At 32.2% G+C, this 15,923-nt stretch overlaps 1 protein-coding gene across 2 annotated transcripts in view; it reads left to right on the forward strand.

The window, feature by feature from the left end:
* The window catches only part of LOC129227453 (uncharacterized), a 71,495-nt gene extending 56,313 nt beyond the window's left edge, over positions 1 to 15,182 (forward strand). For both annotated transcript variants that reach the window (XR_008580840.1, XM_054862015.1), the window contains 3 exons: positions 92 to 196; positions 10,840 to 10,950; positions 15,073 to 15,182. Coding sequence is in view for 1 of the 2 variants with exons in the window: in XM_054862015.1 (XP_054717990.1) it covers positions 92 to 196; positions 10,840 to 10,950; positions 15,073 to 15,114 (258 nt within the window). In the remaining variant the exon portion in view is untranslated. The remainder of the gene's footprint in view (positions 1 to 91; positions 197 to 10,839; positions 10,951 to 15,072) is intronic.
* Positions 15,183 to 15,923: the final 741 nt, after the last annotated feature.

Consider the following 15,923-nt stretch of genomic DNA (forward strand, 5'->3'; position numbering starts at 1 on the left):
TTTTTTTTTTTTTTTTTTTTTTTTTTTTTTTTTTTTATCGTCACTGCTTTGAAGAAGTTAGTCTTCCCATGTGCTTTCCTTTTCCCAACAGATGTATATCCTCGCGGCGAATCAAGACCATTTTCCGGCTCATGAAGACGAAGTCCGGATCTGTGAAGACGAAGCTAAAGGAAGAGAATTTGTTAGCGCCAGAAAGGTAATTCTGACGCATGCGCAGCTCTTAACACGAAGCCTTGTTAATAGACGAATATCCCAACTTTGTAGGGCTCTCAAAAGAAAACAGAAATGCTCATCTGAAACAAAAGTTGAAATTTTAAACTCGGCCTCGTCTCGATGCTGGATGAGGTGAAGCGATAACCCTTTTCTTCTTATTTCTTATTATTTACATTTTTTTTTATATCACTATCAAATCATTAATAGAGCAATAAAGATTATTTTCACAAATATATTCTTATTGCATATCTTTGCGTTTAGTGATTTCACTTTCGCCATTGCAATATTATTTTTGCGCATCCCCTTGACGCTCTTCGCTAGGGGTTCTCGCACCACGAGAAACAATGTACAGTGAAACCTCAATAAGTAGTCGACCGGTTAAGTGGTCACTCCGTTTAAGTGGTCGTTTTTCTTTGGTCCCAAAAAGGTCTCATTCACAGTAATGTAAAATGATCCTCCTTTACTGGTCACCAAATTTAATTTTACCCGGTTAACTAGGCACTCAAAAATTGTTTTCTAAAATTCCTTTTCCTTATCGGATCTTCGAAAATAGTGTCAGATTTAGTGGAAAGGCTGTTTAATAGTCATTTTTCCATGAAATCTCTATCCTCCGTTCTGGTCGTTCAAAGCATACTTCTTGCTGTGACTCTGCCGAGTGCCAAGAGTATGAATCAAACTCTTTTCAGCAAGACATACAAAATCTAATACCTGGAGAAAGTTAGTCAGTATTTAACATCCGTTCAAGGAACTACAAACACAGAATTTAAAGCTTGATGTATGTTAGAAGAGATCATTCTTTTCCGTAAGCAGCAACTTCATGAGTCAACATTGAAGGATTGTATTAATATACTGTAACTACATTAACATAAGTTGTTGTTATTTAGTAATGTATAAGTGAGAGAAAATGAAACAAAGTAACTATCATTAGTATTTTTCCCCCTTTTTAATATTTCCACTAATTTATAGACATTGATTACATAAGCTATGGTTTTTCTCACTGAATTCTACTGCTATTCATGAATATATGCAAGGCTTTTTTTTCTTCCTTAATTTCCCACTCCACATAAGTAGTCACTCCGCATAAGTGGTCAAAAATTTTTGGTCCCTTGAGTGACGACTTAACGAGGTTTTACTGTATTAGATTCAAGTACCCCCAAAATCAAAAAAAAAAAAAAAAAAACGGAGCGCCTCAGGTGACACGCTGAACTCTCCTTCTACTACTGGGTGAAAGATGGCAGAGAAACTTTTTTCGCTGTGCCAACGTCTTGGTTGGTGGCAAAAATGAAACGCCGTTCCTGGGCGAAGATTATGAGTGTTCTAGTTTCGGATTTGGACTTGGGCATTTTTTCCCGCACATTTTGGTCTTTATCGTTTTTTTCCGATTTAGCTTATTTAGGCAAATTTTGGACTTCGACTATTTGCTGCCTTTTTGGACTTTGATCATTTTCACACATTTCGGACATTGACATTTTTTCACGAATTTTCGAACTTTGATGTTTTTTCACGCATTTTAGAACTTAGCAATTTTTTCACAATCAGTGATAAGAATCGAACCTTACTCTCTTTCAACCATATTTTTTATTTTCCTACCTATTCCTCCCATGCTACGTCTTCAAATGCCACGATTTAATTAATTTTAAAGCTTACAATCAATTTACCCTTTAGTATTAAGACTTATCATTAAAGAATTTTCAATATATATTTGAAACTATTACTATTATTTTACGCAGTAACAAAGTTTTTTTTTTTTTTTTTAAACTCCAGTTAGGATTTGTTAAAACATATAGTTTTCACAAGTTAGATTTAATTCGCCGATTTTGTCAATTCAAAGTAATTAATTCTGTTTAGTATTTTTCATCTATATTTTACTTATTCATTTTATCACGCTCTTTTTTATTTTCGCGCATTTATTAAACTTGTTAACTAATTCACATTAATGTATATGAAATATTTTTTTTCTTTGCGCAAGAGACTTTACCATTTTACTTTACCATCTACAAACACTAGTAACCGAATTTCATCGAATTTTAAAAAAATCATATTACAATTATTCTTCACAGTAATAACGTTTTACAATTAACTTAGAATTTATTAAAACATATACATTCTCACTCTAGTTAGAATTTATTTAAATATCGATCATTCAAGAGTTAGATTTAATAAAAGTAATTCACCGATTTAATCATTAACTTAGTCAATTCAACGCATTTAATTCAGATTATTTTTTTTTTTCATATTCAGTGTAATCACACTTCATATTCAGTGTAATTTTTTTTCATATTCAGTGTTTCATATTCAGTTTTCATATTCAGTGTTGTTCATATTCAGTGAAGCTGGCTAACATAACGCCACTCTTCAAGAAGGGGTCTAAAGGTATTGCTGGGAATTATAGACCTGTAAGTTTGACTTCGGTGATTTGTAAGATTTTCGAAACTTTGATCAAAATTAAGATCATGATGTTCTTAGAGACTAATAGTCTGTTGACTAGTTTGCAGTATGGTTTCAGGAAAGGTAAATCCTGTACTACTAATTTATTGCATTTCTACGACAAGGTTACCTCAGCTTTAGATAACAAACTAGTATGTTGTGGCCATCACGAAACTTTCTTCTATATTTTTCTCTTTTTTTTTTTTTCTGATCCCTCCCCATGCTTGACGAGGAAGCAATATTCCCAACAAAAACAAAATGACACATGCAAAAACTTGACGACTATCCCAATGTCTGAATTATTGCAAAAGCAAAGCAAAGAGCGAAAATTGAAAGTTATTTTAAAAGCCTTGCTTGAATGAATTACAAATATTTTATTTGTTAACAAACATAAGATGGCAACAGTTCAAAATTTTAAATCATTGAGATAATATTTCCGATCATTTCCATACAATTAAAATCACGAGAAATACGCAGACGACAATCTATTACGATTTATCTTTCTTATTGTTGCATTAATAAAAATATTTTTATTCGCAAAAAAAAAAAAAAAAAAAAAAATCAACACCTCTTGGAGCGATCGGCGTCAAAATAGAACCAAAGCCTGTTTACATATGGATTCACATATATTCCAAATTTCAACCAGAACGTAGCATTACTTCTTGAGATAGGGCACTCAAAATGGAAAAAAAGAACGGGTGATGGCGCTACCCCCCTTTTAGCTGTTGACACAAAAATAAAATCAGTTCTTATACCCACTAAGGGCTACTTGCCGATAAATTTTTCTTTCATTCCGTTCATTATTTCTTGAGATACAGCAGTCACAATTGACGACAAAAAACGTTCTACAGCTCAACCCCCGTTTGAATTATTGACACCAAAATTGAATCAGCACCTGTTCCTGTTAATACCAACATATGGACCAAATTTTGTTTGATTCCGCCAGTAACTTCCTGAGGAATAGCAAGCACGCGTAACTCGAAAAACGTCCCATTGCTCCACCCCCCTTGGGGGAATTCGCGCCAAAAACTAATGGGCACAAGTTCACATAGGGGCACATATGTGTACTAAATTTCGTTCGATTTCATGCGGTAGTTTTTGTTGTAGAGCGGCCACAAAAAACTGGTCACACACAGACGTGACACACATACATACACACACACACACATACATACATACACACACACACACACACAGACAGACAGACATTTTCCAAAAATGGTCGAAATGGACTCAGCACACCTCAAAACATTCGAATCCGTCAAAATTCGAAATTCGAAAATTTGCACGAATCCAATACTTTCTTCTATATATTAGATATAGAAGAAAGTAAAAATGTGTGGATGTTGTTTATAGTGATTTTCAAAAAGCTTTTGACAAGGTACCGCATGTTGCTCTTCTCAGCAAGTTAGCTGACATTGGAATAGGAGGAAAAACTTTACTTTGGATTAGAAATTGGCTTACTGGTAGGAAGCAAAGAGTAGTTGTGAGAGGAAATCATTCTAATTGGAGTGATGTTTTAAGTGGGGTTCCTCAGGGATCAGTTTTAGGGCCTCTTTTGTTTATTATATTTATGAATGACATCAATGAAAATATTTCTGGAAGCATGAATTGTTTTGCTGACGATGTAAAAGTTATGGGGATTGTCGAAAATGAAGAACAAGTAAAACAGCTGCAAGAGGATTTAGATCATATTACTAAGTGGGCAGATAAATGGGGTATGGCAGTTAATGTAGGGAAATGTCAAGTGCTACACTTAGGTCATGGAAATAAGCGTATGAGATATCGTTTACAGGGTTCAGTCATAAATCAGGCAGAAAATGTTATGGATCTGGGTGTCTTTATAAATCAGGACTTCAAGTTTAGTCAACAGTGCAGTATTGCTAGTAACAAAGCCAACAAAATGCTTGGGTTCATCAATAGATCTATTTCAAACAAATCTAAGAAAGTTCTTCTGCCTTTATATAGGAGTTTAGTAAGACCTCATTTGGAGTATGCTGTTCAGTTTTGGTCGCCTTATCTGAAGAAAGATATTTTTGTATTGGAAAGGGTTCAAAGAAGGGTAACTAAATTAGTAAGGGGACTCTCAGATTTAGATTATGATACCAGACTTAATAGGCTTAACATGTACAGCCTGGAGCAAAGGAGAGTCAGAGGGGACATGATTCAGTTATTTAAATTTATCAAAATGAACGATGTAAAGGGATTAAATTTTTGCGGGGAAAGCAGGACAAGGGGTCATTGTTTTAAGCTATTTAAATCTCAGGCTAACTTGGAAATCAGGAAAAACTACTACTTTAGCAGGGTCGTGGGCACTTGGAATAGCTTACCGGAAGAGGCGGTAATGAGCAAAAGAGTGGATAGCTTTAAGAGGGCCATTGATCGTCATTGGGGACTAATTAATTGACTAGGACCAGCCTAGCTGGGCCCAGAGCCTGTTGCTGGTCGTCACATTTGTATTTGTATTTGTAATAGCTCACTTAACTGAATCATTTTTTTCTCATACGTTTCACTATTTTCGTGCATTTATTAAACTTGTAAAATACTTTACACACACTACAATATTAGAAAATCTTATTGTTTTTTAATACGAGAAACATTTTTCCGAATTTTACTTTACAATCTACTAACACAATTTACCGCATTTCTCACTTAGAAAATCTCATTGTTAATATTCTCTAACTTGTATTTTTACTTTATTTTAATTGTTTTTCTCACACTACCAAAGATTTTTCAATAATGTTAGGATTTATTAAAACAGTCAAAGTTACTTTCATCATTTTCAATGTATCGTTTTATTTAACTTAACCATTTTTCCCAAGGCCGTAGCCAGGATATTTTTTCGGGGAGGGACATGGTCGAGGCAAAGGTGGTTCCAGGACATGTAATCAAGTGGGAAAATAGCATTTAAAAATTATGTTTATTATGTTTTTTTAAAAAATTAAACAACAATGTATTTAAAAAATTCGTATCAAATAATTATTTTAATTAATTACTTCCTTAATATTGGATAACTAATTTATATTCCTTCGGAATTATTTATTAATGAGTTCACAAAATAAGAGAACTGCGTACGCTTTTACGATCTATAACACTTGATACAGTGTTTATTACATGTTTGCGATTACAAATGCATGCGTCGGGGGCATTTGGAAGAACTTTCACGCAAATAAGTGAAAATAGTCACAGTTGAAAAGTAATCTACACTCACCAGCTCAAAAAATAAATTAATGTTCTTAAAGGCTTACTTTATTAAAATCTACAAAATTAAGCATGTAATCAAAAGTATGATAGGATTAAAAATGATAGTTTTGATTATGTAAATCTGTTACGTCTCTTGTTGAAGTATATATCAAAGAATGCTTTTAAAATGTTATCTGTAACAAGAGTCATTAGCAATCAGTAATGGACCAAGGTGTGAAAAAATGAGGACTTTTTGAATTTTTTTTTTAAAAAATTTATATGGTAGTGTGGAGGGAGGGGCGAAAAGAAAAAGAGGTCTGAATGAAAGAAGATTTGTATAACCAGGCCAAATGATAGTGAAGGAGGAATCGAAGGAAGAGTTTTGATTAGATAGTCTTCGTTTCTTTATTTTTTGGAGATAATTTAAAATTTCGGGGGAGGATTTGTCCCGACGGTCCCTGCCCTGTCTACGGCCCTGATTTTTCCACATACGTTTTATTATTTTTATACAATTCTTAGACTTGTAAAATAAATTACACTTTAATATATTCAAAATTACATCAGCATAGTGCTTTTTGAAGACAGGAGACTTTACCATTTTACTTTTCCATCTACAAAGTTAAAACACAATTTGCCGAATTTCCCTTAAAAAATCTTATTATTAATGTTTTCGAACTTGTATTTTTCACAGTAGCAAAGGTTTTCACTCAAAGTTAGAATTTATTAAAATAGTAACCATTCAAGAGTTAGATTTAATTCATTTTTATTAACTCATACATTTTAATTAACTCATATAATTTTTTTTTTCACATTCACAATTATTTTATTTAACTTAATCATTTGCTTACCCATTTTATTATTTTCACGCATTTATTAAACTTGTAAACTAATTCACATTAGTACATTCGACATAGTTAATTTTCTTAACGCAAGAGCTTTACAATCTACAAACACAATTTCCCGAATTTTACTTAGAAAATCTTATTACTAACTTGTATTTTTCACAGTAGCAAAGTTTCCCCCCTTTTATTAGTATTTATTGAAATAGCAACTGTTCAAGAGTTAGGTTTAATTCGATTTAATTCATATTAATTAATGACTATTATTTTCTTCATATTCACGATTATCTTATTTAACTTAATCATCTTAATCATTTTCTTGCCCATTTTATTATTTTCACGCATTTATTAAACTTGTAAACTAATTCACATTGAACATATTCGCCCTAGTTATTTTTCTTAGCGCAGGAAACTTTACAATCTACAAACACAATTTACAGAATTTCACTTAGGAAATCTCATTACTAATGTTTTCAAACTTGTATTTTTACTTTATTTATTTATTTATTTTTCACACCACCAAAGTTTTTTCAATAATGTTAGATTAGGGAAATTGCAGCTTTTCAAGAGTTTATTCAATTCTTTTCAGCCAAATTTACTTTCTTCATTTTCAATATAATTCTTTCATCATTTTCAATGTATCATTTTATTTAACTTAACCATTTTTCTTCATACGTTTTATTATTTTCATGCGATTCTTAGACTTGTAAAATAAATTACGCTTTAATGTATTCAAAAATACATCAGCATAGTGCTTTTTGAAGACAGGAGACTTTACCATTTTACTTTACTATCTACAAAGCCAAACCACAATTTGACGATTTTAACTTAAAAAATCTTATTATTAATATTTTCGAACTTGTATTTTTCACAGTAGCAATGTTTCTTCGATCTAGTTAGGATTTTAACAACTATTCAAAAGTTAGGTTTAATTCGATTTAATTAACTCAGATTATTATTTTTTTCATATTCACAATAATTTTATTTAACTTAATCATATTCTCACCCATTTTATTATTGCCATACAATTACTGAACTCATAAAGTTCATTACGCTTCAATATATTCAACAATACTTCATCATAGTTCTTTTTTATCAGACATATCATTTTCCAGAACACAATTTATCGAATTTCACTTAGAAAATCGTATTATTAATCTTGTATTTTTACTTTATTTATTCATTTATTTCTTTTTCATTCACACTAGCAAAGTTTTTTTCAATCAAGTTCGGCTAGGGAATTTGCAACTTTCAAGAGTTTCACTCAATTCGATTTAATTCATTGAATTGACATAGATATTTTTTTTTCTTATTCACAATTATTATTTTTAACTTAATCGTTTTCTTGTTCGTTTTACTACTTTCACGCATTTATTGAACTTACAATGTAATTTATGTTAACTACAATGTTAACTTTAATATTCACTACAATGTTATATTCAAAATACTTCATTATTACTACTATTACCATTACTTTTTTTATGGACACCATTAGCAGAATTTTACTACAATATTCGAAAATCTTAGTAAACCTAATGTTTTCTGAACTCACATTTTTACTTTATGTATTTTCCACACTACCAAGACTATTCTTTTCAATTATTCGAATCAATTTAACTCATTTAACTAACGCAGATTTTCAAAGCAACTACAGAGATAATTTACGAATTTCAAATCAGAACAAATACTCAGAAACGATATTTTTACGAAACTTAAGTAAGTAAGCAATTTCAAATGCTTCCAAAGCGTTTTCAGAATATACTTAAACATAGAAAATCCAAGAGAAAGGATATTAAAGTTTGTTCAACACAATTTTGAACTTATTACAATTATTATTTCCATAATCACTTTCAAGAATTTTTCCATTGAACATTGAAAATATTTGACACAAGTTTAACTTAAAGCACTTAAGCATAAAAATTCCAAAAATTAGGAATAGAAATATAAATCTTCAAGACTTGAATATTTACGATTAAGCAAAACTCAAACATAAAAATTTAGAAACAGAAACATACAATCTTTATAATTTGAACATTGGGAAAGAAGGAAAAAAAACCTTAAACATAATCCTAAAAATTTACTTCACATACAATTAACTAATTAAAAGTAAAAATCTTTGAAACATACCCCAAGTTTGCTGAAATGATGTTTTTTTTTATAAAAGTACTGAAAGAAGTTACAAACTGTGAGTATATATATATATATATATATATATATATATATATATATATATATATATATATATATATATATATATATATATATATATATATATATATATTTTTTTTTTTTTTTTTTTTTTTTTTTTTGTTGTTGTTTTAATGGTAGAATATATTGGGAAAAGTCTTAAATTGTGATAAAATAAATCTTAAAATTTGTAAAAACTTTCGTTTTGGGTGATATGAGTATATGGACATAGCATTTGAACTTTTTCCACGTTCACAATTTCGGAACATTTGATTCAAAATTTGTAATGTTGCCAGTAATTATGCTTTTTGATTTATAACTTTTAACTAAACATCTGGTTACATGAATTAATTTTGCTAGTCTTAGATTGCACACCTTAATAGTGTATAACTAAACTCATCGGGGTTGTAAATAATAACAATAGCAGAGATAATGAAATTAATTAATAGCTGTATCAATGCAGTAACGAGCGAGAAAACTCGTATCTAAGGTTAAATAATGCATGTTTAAATCAACCAAGTCTTAAAATATTGTTGTAGTTGCAATTACTATTAAGTTTCCCGTCATCATACATAAGCTAAATTTGAATATTTCGTTCGCTGAAACGAGAAAATACTCTTCAAAATTTCAAAGTATTGAAAATAAACACTGTTAAATACGATCAAAGTCCTATCATTCGATGGAAAATCGTTGAAATAATTGCAAATGCAAACATCGTTGTGTTTTTGAAAAAATAATTAAATGTAACGCATAAAAGCGTTGAAAATATTAAAAATACTCTCGTTGAATGACTATGAATTGGAAAAATCAAGTCTGTGCGTGAGAAACGAATGGGATTAACCAACTTTTGAAAACTGTTAAGTTCGGGTAAAAATATTTTGATTGTTAGCCAGTACAAATATATTTAGAAAAAATTATAATAGAACAACTGATAAGTGAATAGAAAAAATTCATAATTTGAATATTTCGTTCATTGAAGCGTGAAGAAAATACTTTTGAAAATTACAAAGTATTGAAAATAAACACTGTTAAATATGATCAAAGTCCTATTATTAGATCGGAAATCGTTAAAATAGTTGGAAATGCGAAAACAATTATGTATCGAAACTGGTGTTTGTAGATGGTAAAGTAAAATGGTAAAATCTCTTGCGCAAAGAAAAAAAATATTTCATATACATTAATGTGAATTAGTTAACAAGTTTAATAAATGCGCGAAAATAAAAAAGGGCGTGATAAAATGAATAAGTAAAATATTGATTGAAAAAAATGAATAAATAAAATATAGATGGAAAATACTAAACAGAATTAATTACTTTGAATTGACAAAATCGGCGAATTAAATCTAACTTGTGAAAACTATATGTTTTGACAAATAGTAACTGGAGTAAAAAAAAAAAACTTTGTTACTGCGTAAAATAATAGTGATAGTTTCAAATATATATTGAAAATTCTTTAATGATAAGTCTTAATAAATACTAAAGGGTAAATTGATTGTAAGCTTTAAAATTAATTAAATCGTGGCATTTGAAGACGTAGCATGGGAGGAATAGGTAGGAAAATAAAAAATATGGTTGAAAGAGAGTAAGGTTCGATTCTTATCACTGATTGTGGAAGAATTGCTAAGTTCTAAAATGCGTGAAAAAACATCAAAGTTCGAAAATTCGTGAAAAAATGTCAATGTCCGAAATGTGTGAAAATGATCAAAGTCCAAAAAGGCAGCAAATAATCGAAGTCCAAAATTTGCAAAAATAAGCTTAATCGAAAAAAACGATAAGTCCAAAATGTGCGAAAAAAACGCCCAAGTCCAAATTCGAAACTAAAACACTCATAATAATCAAGACGTTGCCACAGCGAAAAAAGTTTCTCCGCCATCATTCACCAGTAGTAAAAGGAGAGTTCAGCGTCTCACCTGAGGCGCTCCGTCTATTACTAGTACATTCAGAAGTTTTATTTCTGCTCAAAATACCTCTGTTTTTTTCAATTTTTCTAGACCAGACCAGCCAACTGCCAGTTTTTTTGCACATATAGAAGCGGGTCAGAAGAAAAGCACGACTCTCCCGACGACCAGCTGTGCGCCAACAGGGACCAGGTCGTCACTGGGGTGAGACAATAATACATTTCATATTTATTTAGTTACTAGTGGTACCCGCACGGCTTTGCCCGTAATAGAAAAATTAAAGGGTCTTTTGGTTCGCCTGTATATTTACAAATAATGTATGGTGAATTTTCTCGCCAATTAGCTTGTACCCTTGTTACGGTTCCACGTCATGATAATTTCCTATCTCGCCAACTGGCTTGTGCCCATGTTACGGCTCCACGTTATGATAATTCCGTAATTTACTCGTCCATCTTATGACAGTTTTGTTCTTAATATTGGAATAGAAAAAGAACCACATCGAATTTTCGAAAAATCGCTTCGAGGTACAGACCCCCATGCTACAAACTAACTTTGTGCCACATTTCATGAAAATCGGCCGAACGGTCTAGGCGCTATGCGCGTCACGGAGATCCTGACATCCAGACATCCTCCGGACAGAGAGACTTTCAGCTTTATTATTAGTAAAGATTAGTTTCATTAAAAGATATAAGCGAAATACGGTGAAGTGAGGTAAGGGGTCACACCCACGAATGATGTCATTCTTTGAGGGGGGGGGGGAGTTCGGTTTCGTGAAGTTGTGGCAATTGGTGGGTAACAAGAAGTATGACGTCATGCATTTTTTAATAAAAACATGTTCATATGAAATGACGTGACATGTGGCAAAAGAGGGGAGAGGACTCAAATATGTCGAAAGAAAAGGGACATCATTTATAGACATCTCCTAAGTGAGAAAGCTACGACATATAGTTCCACTTTGAAGCTATATTTTGCTTAATTTGTAGATTTGAATGAAAATTGAAGACCTCGGTGAATGAAGGGGACCATCCACATTTCAAAAACTTTCAGTAATCACTATTTAAATATAAAATTTATTTTCAAACATTTTGTCATGTTGTTCAATATTCTGTTAGAATTTGCATCTGTGAAGCTAATTTCAATGCCATTTTAATGAAATATTACTGTTACTTTCGGTAATCAATTGTAATGTATTGGAGCTGTCCCGTTCTTGTTTCGAATACGTGTAGTAATCCAAATACATTTCGGATTGCTCTGTCACAAAAGAATATATGCACCCGAAAGGAAACGAAGTACTCTCATGAAACTTAATACGAATGTAGTGTATGAAGAGATGAGTAACTGATTACAAAGGTTAAGGGAAGCGGGACGTTTCATACGTGCAAAAAATCGATTTTTCAATTTTAGCTGCATATAAATTACTTTTAAATAAAAAAAAACCGCCTTCAAAAAATACCCAGGAACTAAAAAGCAAAAAATAACTGATTACACTTACATTCTATTTCCTACCCAAACATAGAAATGAAATTTATTTTGCAATTCCAGTACAAAAATCAACTAAACTAAACACCGAATTATAAAATAAACATTGATTTAAATTACTATGCGATGAATTATTTTAAATATCTAACTAATTATATACGATCTCTTAATTTTTAATAACCTTTTGAAGTCGGGGCCTCCTTTAAACAACTACATAACGTAACTGACAACCCACCAGATCCTGAATTAAACACTAATTTAACTATACGCGAAATTAGTCTTAAAAACTAAACCTACTCAGTTACATTAGATAGTAGTTTATAGGAGGCCCCGACTTCAAAAGGTTATTAAAAATTAAGAAATCGTATATAATTAGTTAGGTATTTAAAATAATTCATCGTACAATAATTTAAATCAGTGTTTATTTTATAACTCGGTGTTTAGTTTAGTTGATTTTTGTACTGGAATTGTAAAATAAATTTCATTTCTATGTTTGGGTATTAAATAGAATGTAAGTGTAATCAGTTATTTTTTGCTTTTTAGTTTCCGGGTATTTTTTGAAGGCGGTTTTGTTTTTATTTAAAAGTTATTTTTTTTTTGCTTTTTAGTGGTGTAAATAACACGGCGAGCGTTTCGGAGACTTCCGACAACTGTGAAGAAAGACTTTTTCAAATGCGTAACTAATGTACAAAAAAAATTATCTTCATCATTTGTTCAACTTTATCAAAGTTTGCTTTCCGAAAGCAAATGCACGAGTCAATACAAAAAATCGCTTTAAGTTTAAATTTGTAAAATTGTAAATTTTAGAATTGTAATATTGTAAATTGTAATTTATGTTTCGCAATACGTGTCATGTAACTCGTGATAAAAGTCGCATGTTTCTTCACATGGCCTCACTATAGATGAAGATTAAAAATTCCACTAGAATGAGTTTTATGTTTGCTTCAGAGAATCCTTAGTTCAAAATTTTCATTATCATTAGTCTTAATAATATATTTCTTTAGTACTTTCTTTAACTATAGGTAAAGAAAGTATAAACCTTTGTTTTATGGCCTTTGTTTATCAATGGGTTTTATATTTAATCGTTTGTGAGGGAAATTGCATAAAATTTATTGTTTTTACCCTTAACGTTTCCCTAAAGAACAAATAGGGTAAATCAAAGATTTGTAACCTAAGTTAGACCACCCCTAAACAAAACCACACTTAACAAAAAAAAAAGCATAAAAACCGGTTCACAAAGTGAGTCGATGTACAAAGTTATTAAAGTCCAATGGATTTCTGTAGGACTTACGCCCTTTCTGATATAGTCGATTCATTATGACCCAGCAGTGATGAACGAATTGAAAACAGAAATATCCGTTTTGTTCATCCCCTACTCAATTAGCAGCAGTTTTGTTTCGCGACGCGGCGTCCAGTTGTGCGTACGCATCAGGCCCGTGTCTAGGTTTTCATAAAGGGAGGGGTTTTAAAGCTTACATCCTTTCCCATGGAGGGGAGAGTTTAACGGTACTCCCCCCCCCAGAAGAATAATTCTGGCTGCGCAAATAGCAGCAGTATTCCTGCATACATTTTTTTAAATCAAACCTTGTTTGTTTCTCTTTTAATCAAGTCTGTTTACTATGCAGTTTTTTGCAATTAGTATTAAAAACCGCCCACAGATTCTTTTATAATGCATCGTGTATATTAGGTTTCATATTCTGAAACGCTGCTTAATAAAACAAACAAGAAAAAGCTTATTGTAGAAGCAAATTACATTTCCAAACACAATCAATGCATATTCATAGCTGCAACATATACTGAATTCCTCATAACCTCCTTAAGCAATATTAACGCAGTTGATGCTTTGTGTTGATAAATCATTCAGCAATTCCCCCCCCCCCCCCACTCCCATAGCTTTTCCAAAATGTTATTCCAGTTGGTAAAGCTCCAACAGTCTTAAATTGCAGAAAAACTTCAGAGAATTTTTTTTTTAAAGCACTCTTCATACAAACTTTTACATTAAATTTATAAAAGTCAACTATGCATTTTTTTTTTTTTTTTGCTTATTATATTTTCTCCAATGGGAGGGGTTTAACCCCTAAAACCCTCCCCTTGGACACGGCTCTGGTACGCATGTATGTTAGTAATTTCGTATTGTAGAGTCTATCTGGGGCATACTTTTGACTAACCCTTTTTGTTTTATCCGTCGTTTCAAACGGGATGATCTTTACAGGTTTTTGTGGCAGATCAATGTTAATTTCAATGAAGATTGAAGTAATATCGTAATTTTAAGGAGCTTAAGAAATCTGGAGAAAAAATACCCTGTAATCCAGAGCGTAAGAAATTAAGAACAACTTTCAGATTTCTCCCCCGAACTTCCCATTGTTCTGCAGGTGAAATGCTTCCTAGTCATCTGCATTGGAAAGATATAAATGGAGGGAGTAAAGCAAAGATCCCACGTCACGTGATAGATGATAAAGCGAAGCATTAGAAGAAATCAGGTCTCTTTTGCTAGTCTTATGCACAACACGTGGCCACCATTCGTCGTTGTTGCATCACGTGACTTGGCGTCTTTGCCTAATCTTTTGCTAAGCTAATAATTAGATTTGCTCCCCTCCATTTACTAATTCCTGATCTTAGCCTGCCTCCAACTTTTGCTGTTCGTGCTCTTTCTGTGTTGATTTTTTTCCCCATTTATTATCTCTGCATATAATGGAATATGTAATTCTTGCATCTAGCTGTATTACGGACCTTTTTTGTTAAATTAAACATGTTGGTGGTCTTGTGTGCATAATACTAAATATTAGTTTTATTCAAGTTAAAGCAGCTTCTACCTTACAATCAAATTATTATTTTTCTTTTTTACAGACATGCAAAGATGGAATATGTCGAATTGGCAGATTTGTGTGATCGCCTGCCCCTCAAGACAGCAGATGAAAGCAATATTTCTTACGAAAAAAAATAAAATTTAAAAATTACACTCTGTATTTCCTTTTTTTAACCCTCTCACTGCCTATCCTGCGCTATTCATGGGCGACGTAGTAGTATCGAAATCTCCTCTACCCCCCCCCCCCCCACGATTTCCACGTGAATGGCTTATTTTCAAAACGGTATTCCGCTATTTCAACGCTTACATGTCGGTAATGCATTTTCGGAAGTATTTAGATTGAATGTTCGTTCATTTTGCGAGTTACATACCACCTAATAGGGTCTGCCCAATGGCTATCGAGTGGAACAGTGAGTAGGCAATGGGCACCACCGGAGTCAGGTCCGTACCTGGGTCCACGGTGTCTAGAGTCGTAAGTGGTTTAGATCTCGTTCCCTTATGGGTAAGGGGGCCCCGGCCGAAAGGTCAGTTCTCTGGAAGCCCCAGATGGCATAGCAGAGCGGGGTTCCCTGTTCCGTACCACCTAATAGGGAAGTTTTATATTTTTCAATTTTATTTTTATATGATAGAGTAACATGTATGAACATCATAGGTGAAAAAAATTTTGCGATACGATTAGTTGTTTTTTTAAATTAATTTTAAAGTTCAAGCTTTTGTGACGTCAAATGGCATAGGAAGTGACGTCATGCCCTCTTCCGATAGGGGAGAAGCCGAAGGTCACGCATTCGACTTCGAAGACGAAACGTAAAAGGCTCATCTCCTCGCATTTAACTCCTCGCGTTTCTGGAACATTAAACCTCTCATCCTCTCGGAAATATTCGAATATCGTCAT

This window comes from Uloborus diversus, chromosome 8 (assembly GCF_026930045.1).
Source record: "Uloborus diversus isolate 005 chromosome 8, Udiv.v.3.1, whole genome shotgun sequence".
Lineage (NCBI taxonomy): Eukaryota > Metazoa > Arthropoda > Arachnida > Araneae > Uloboridae > Uloborus > Uloborus diversus.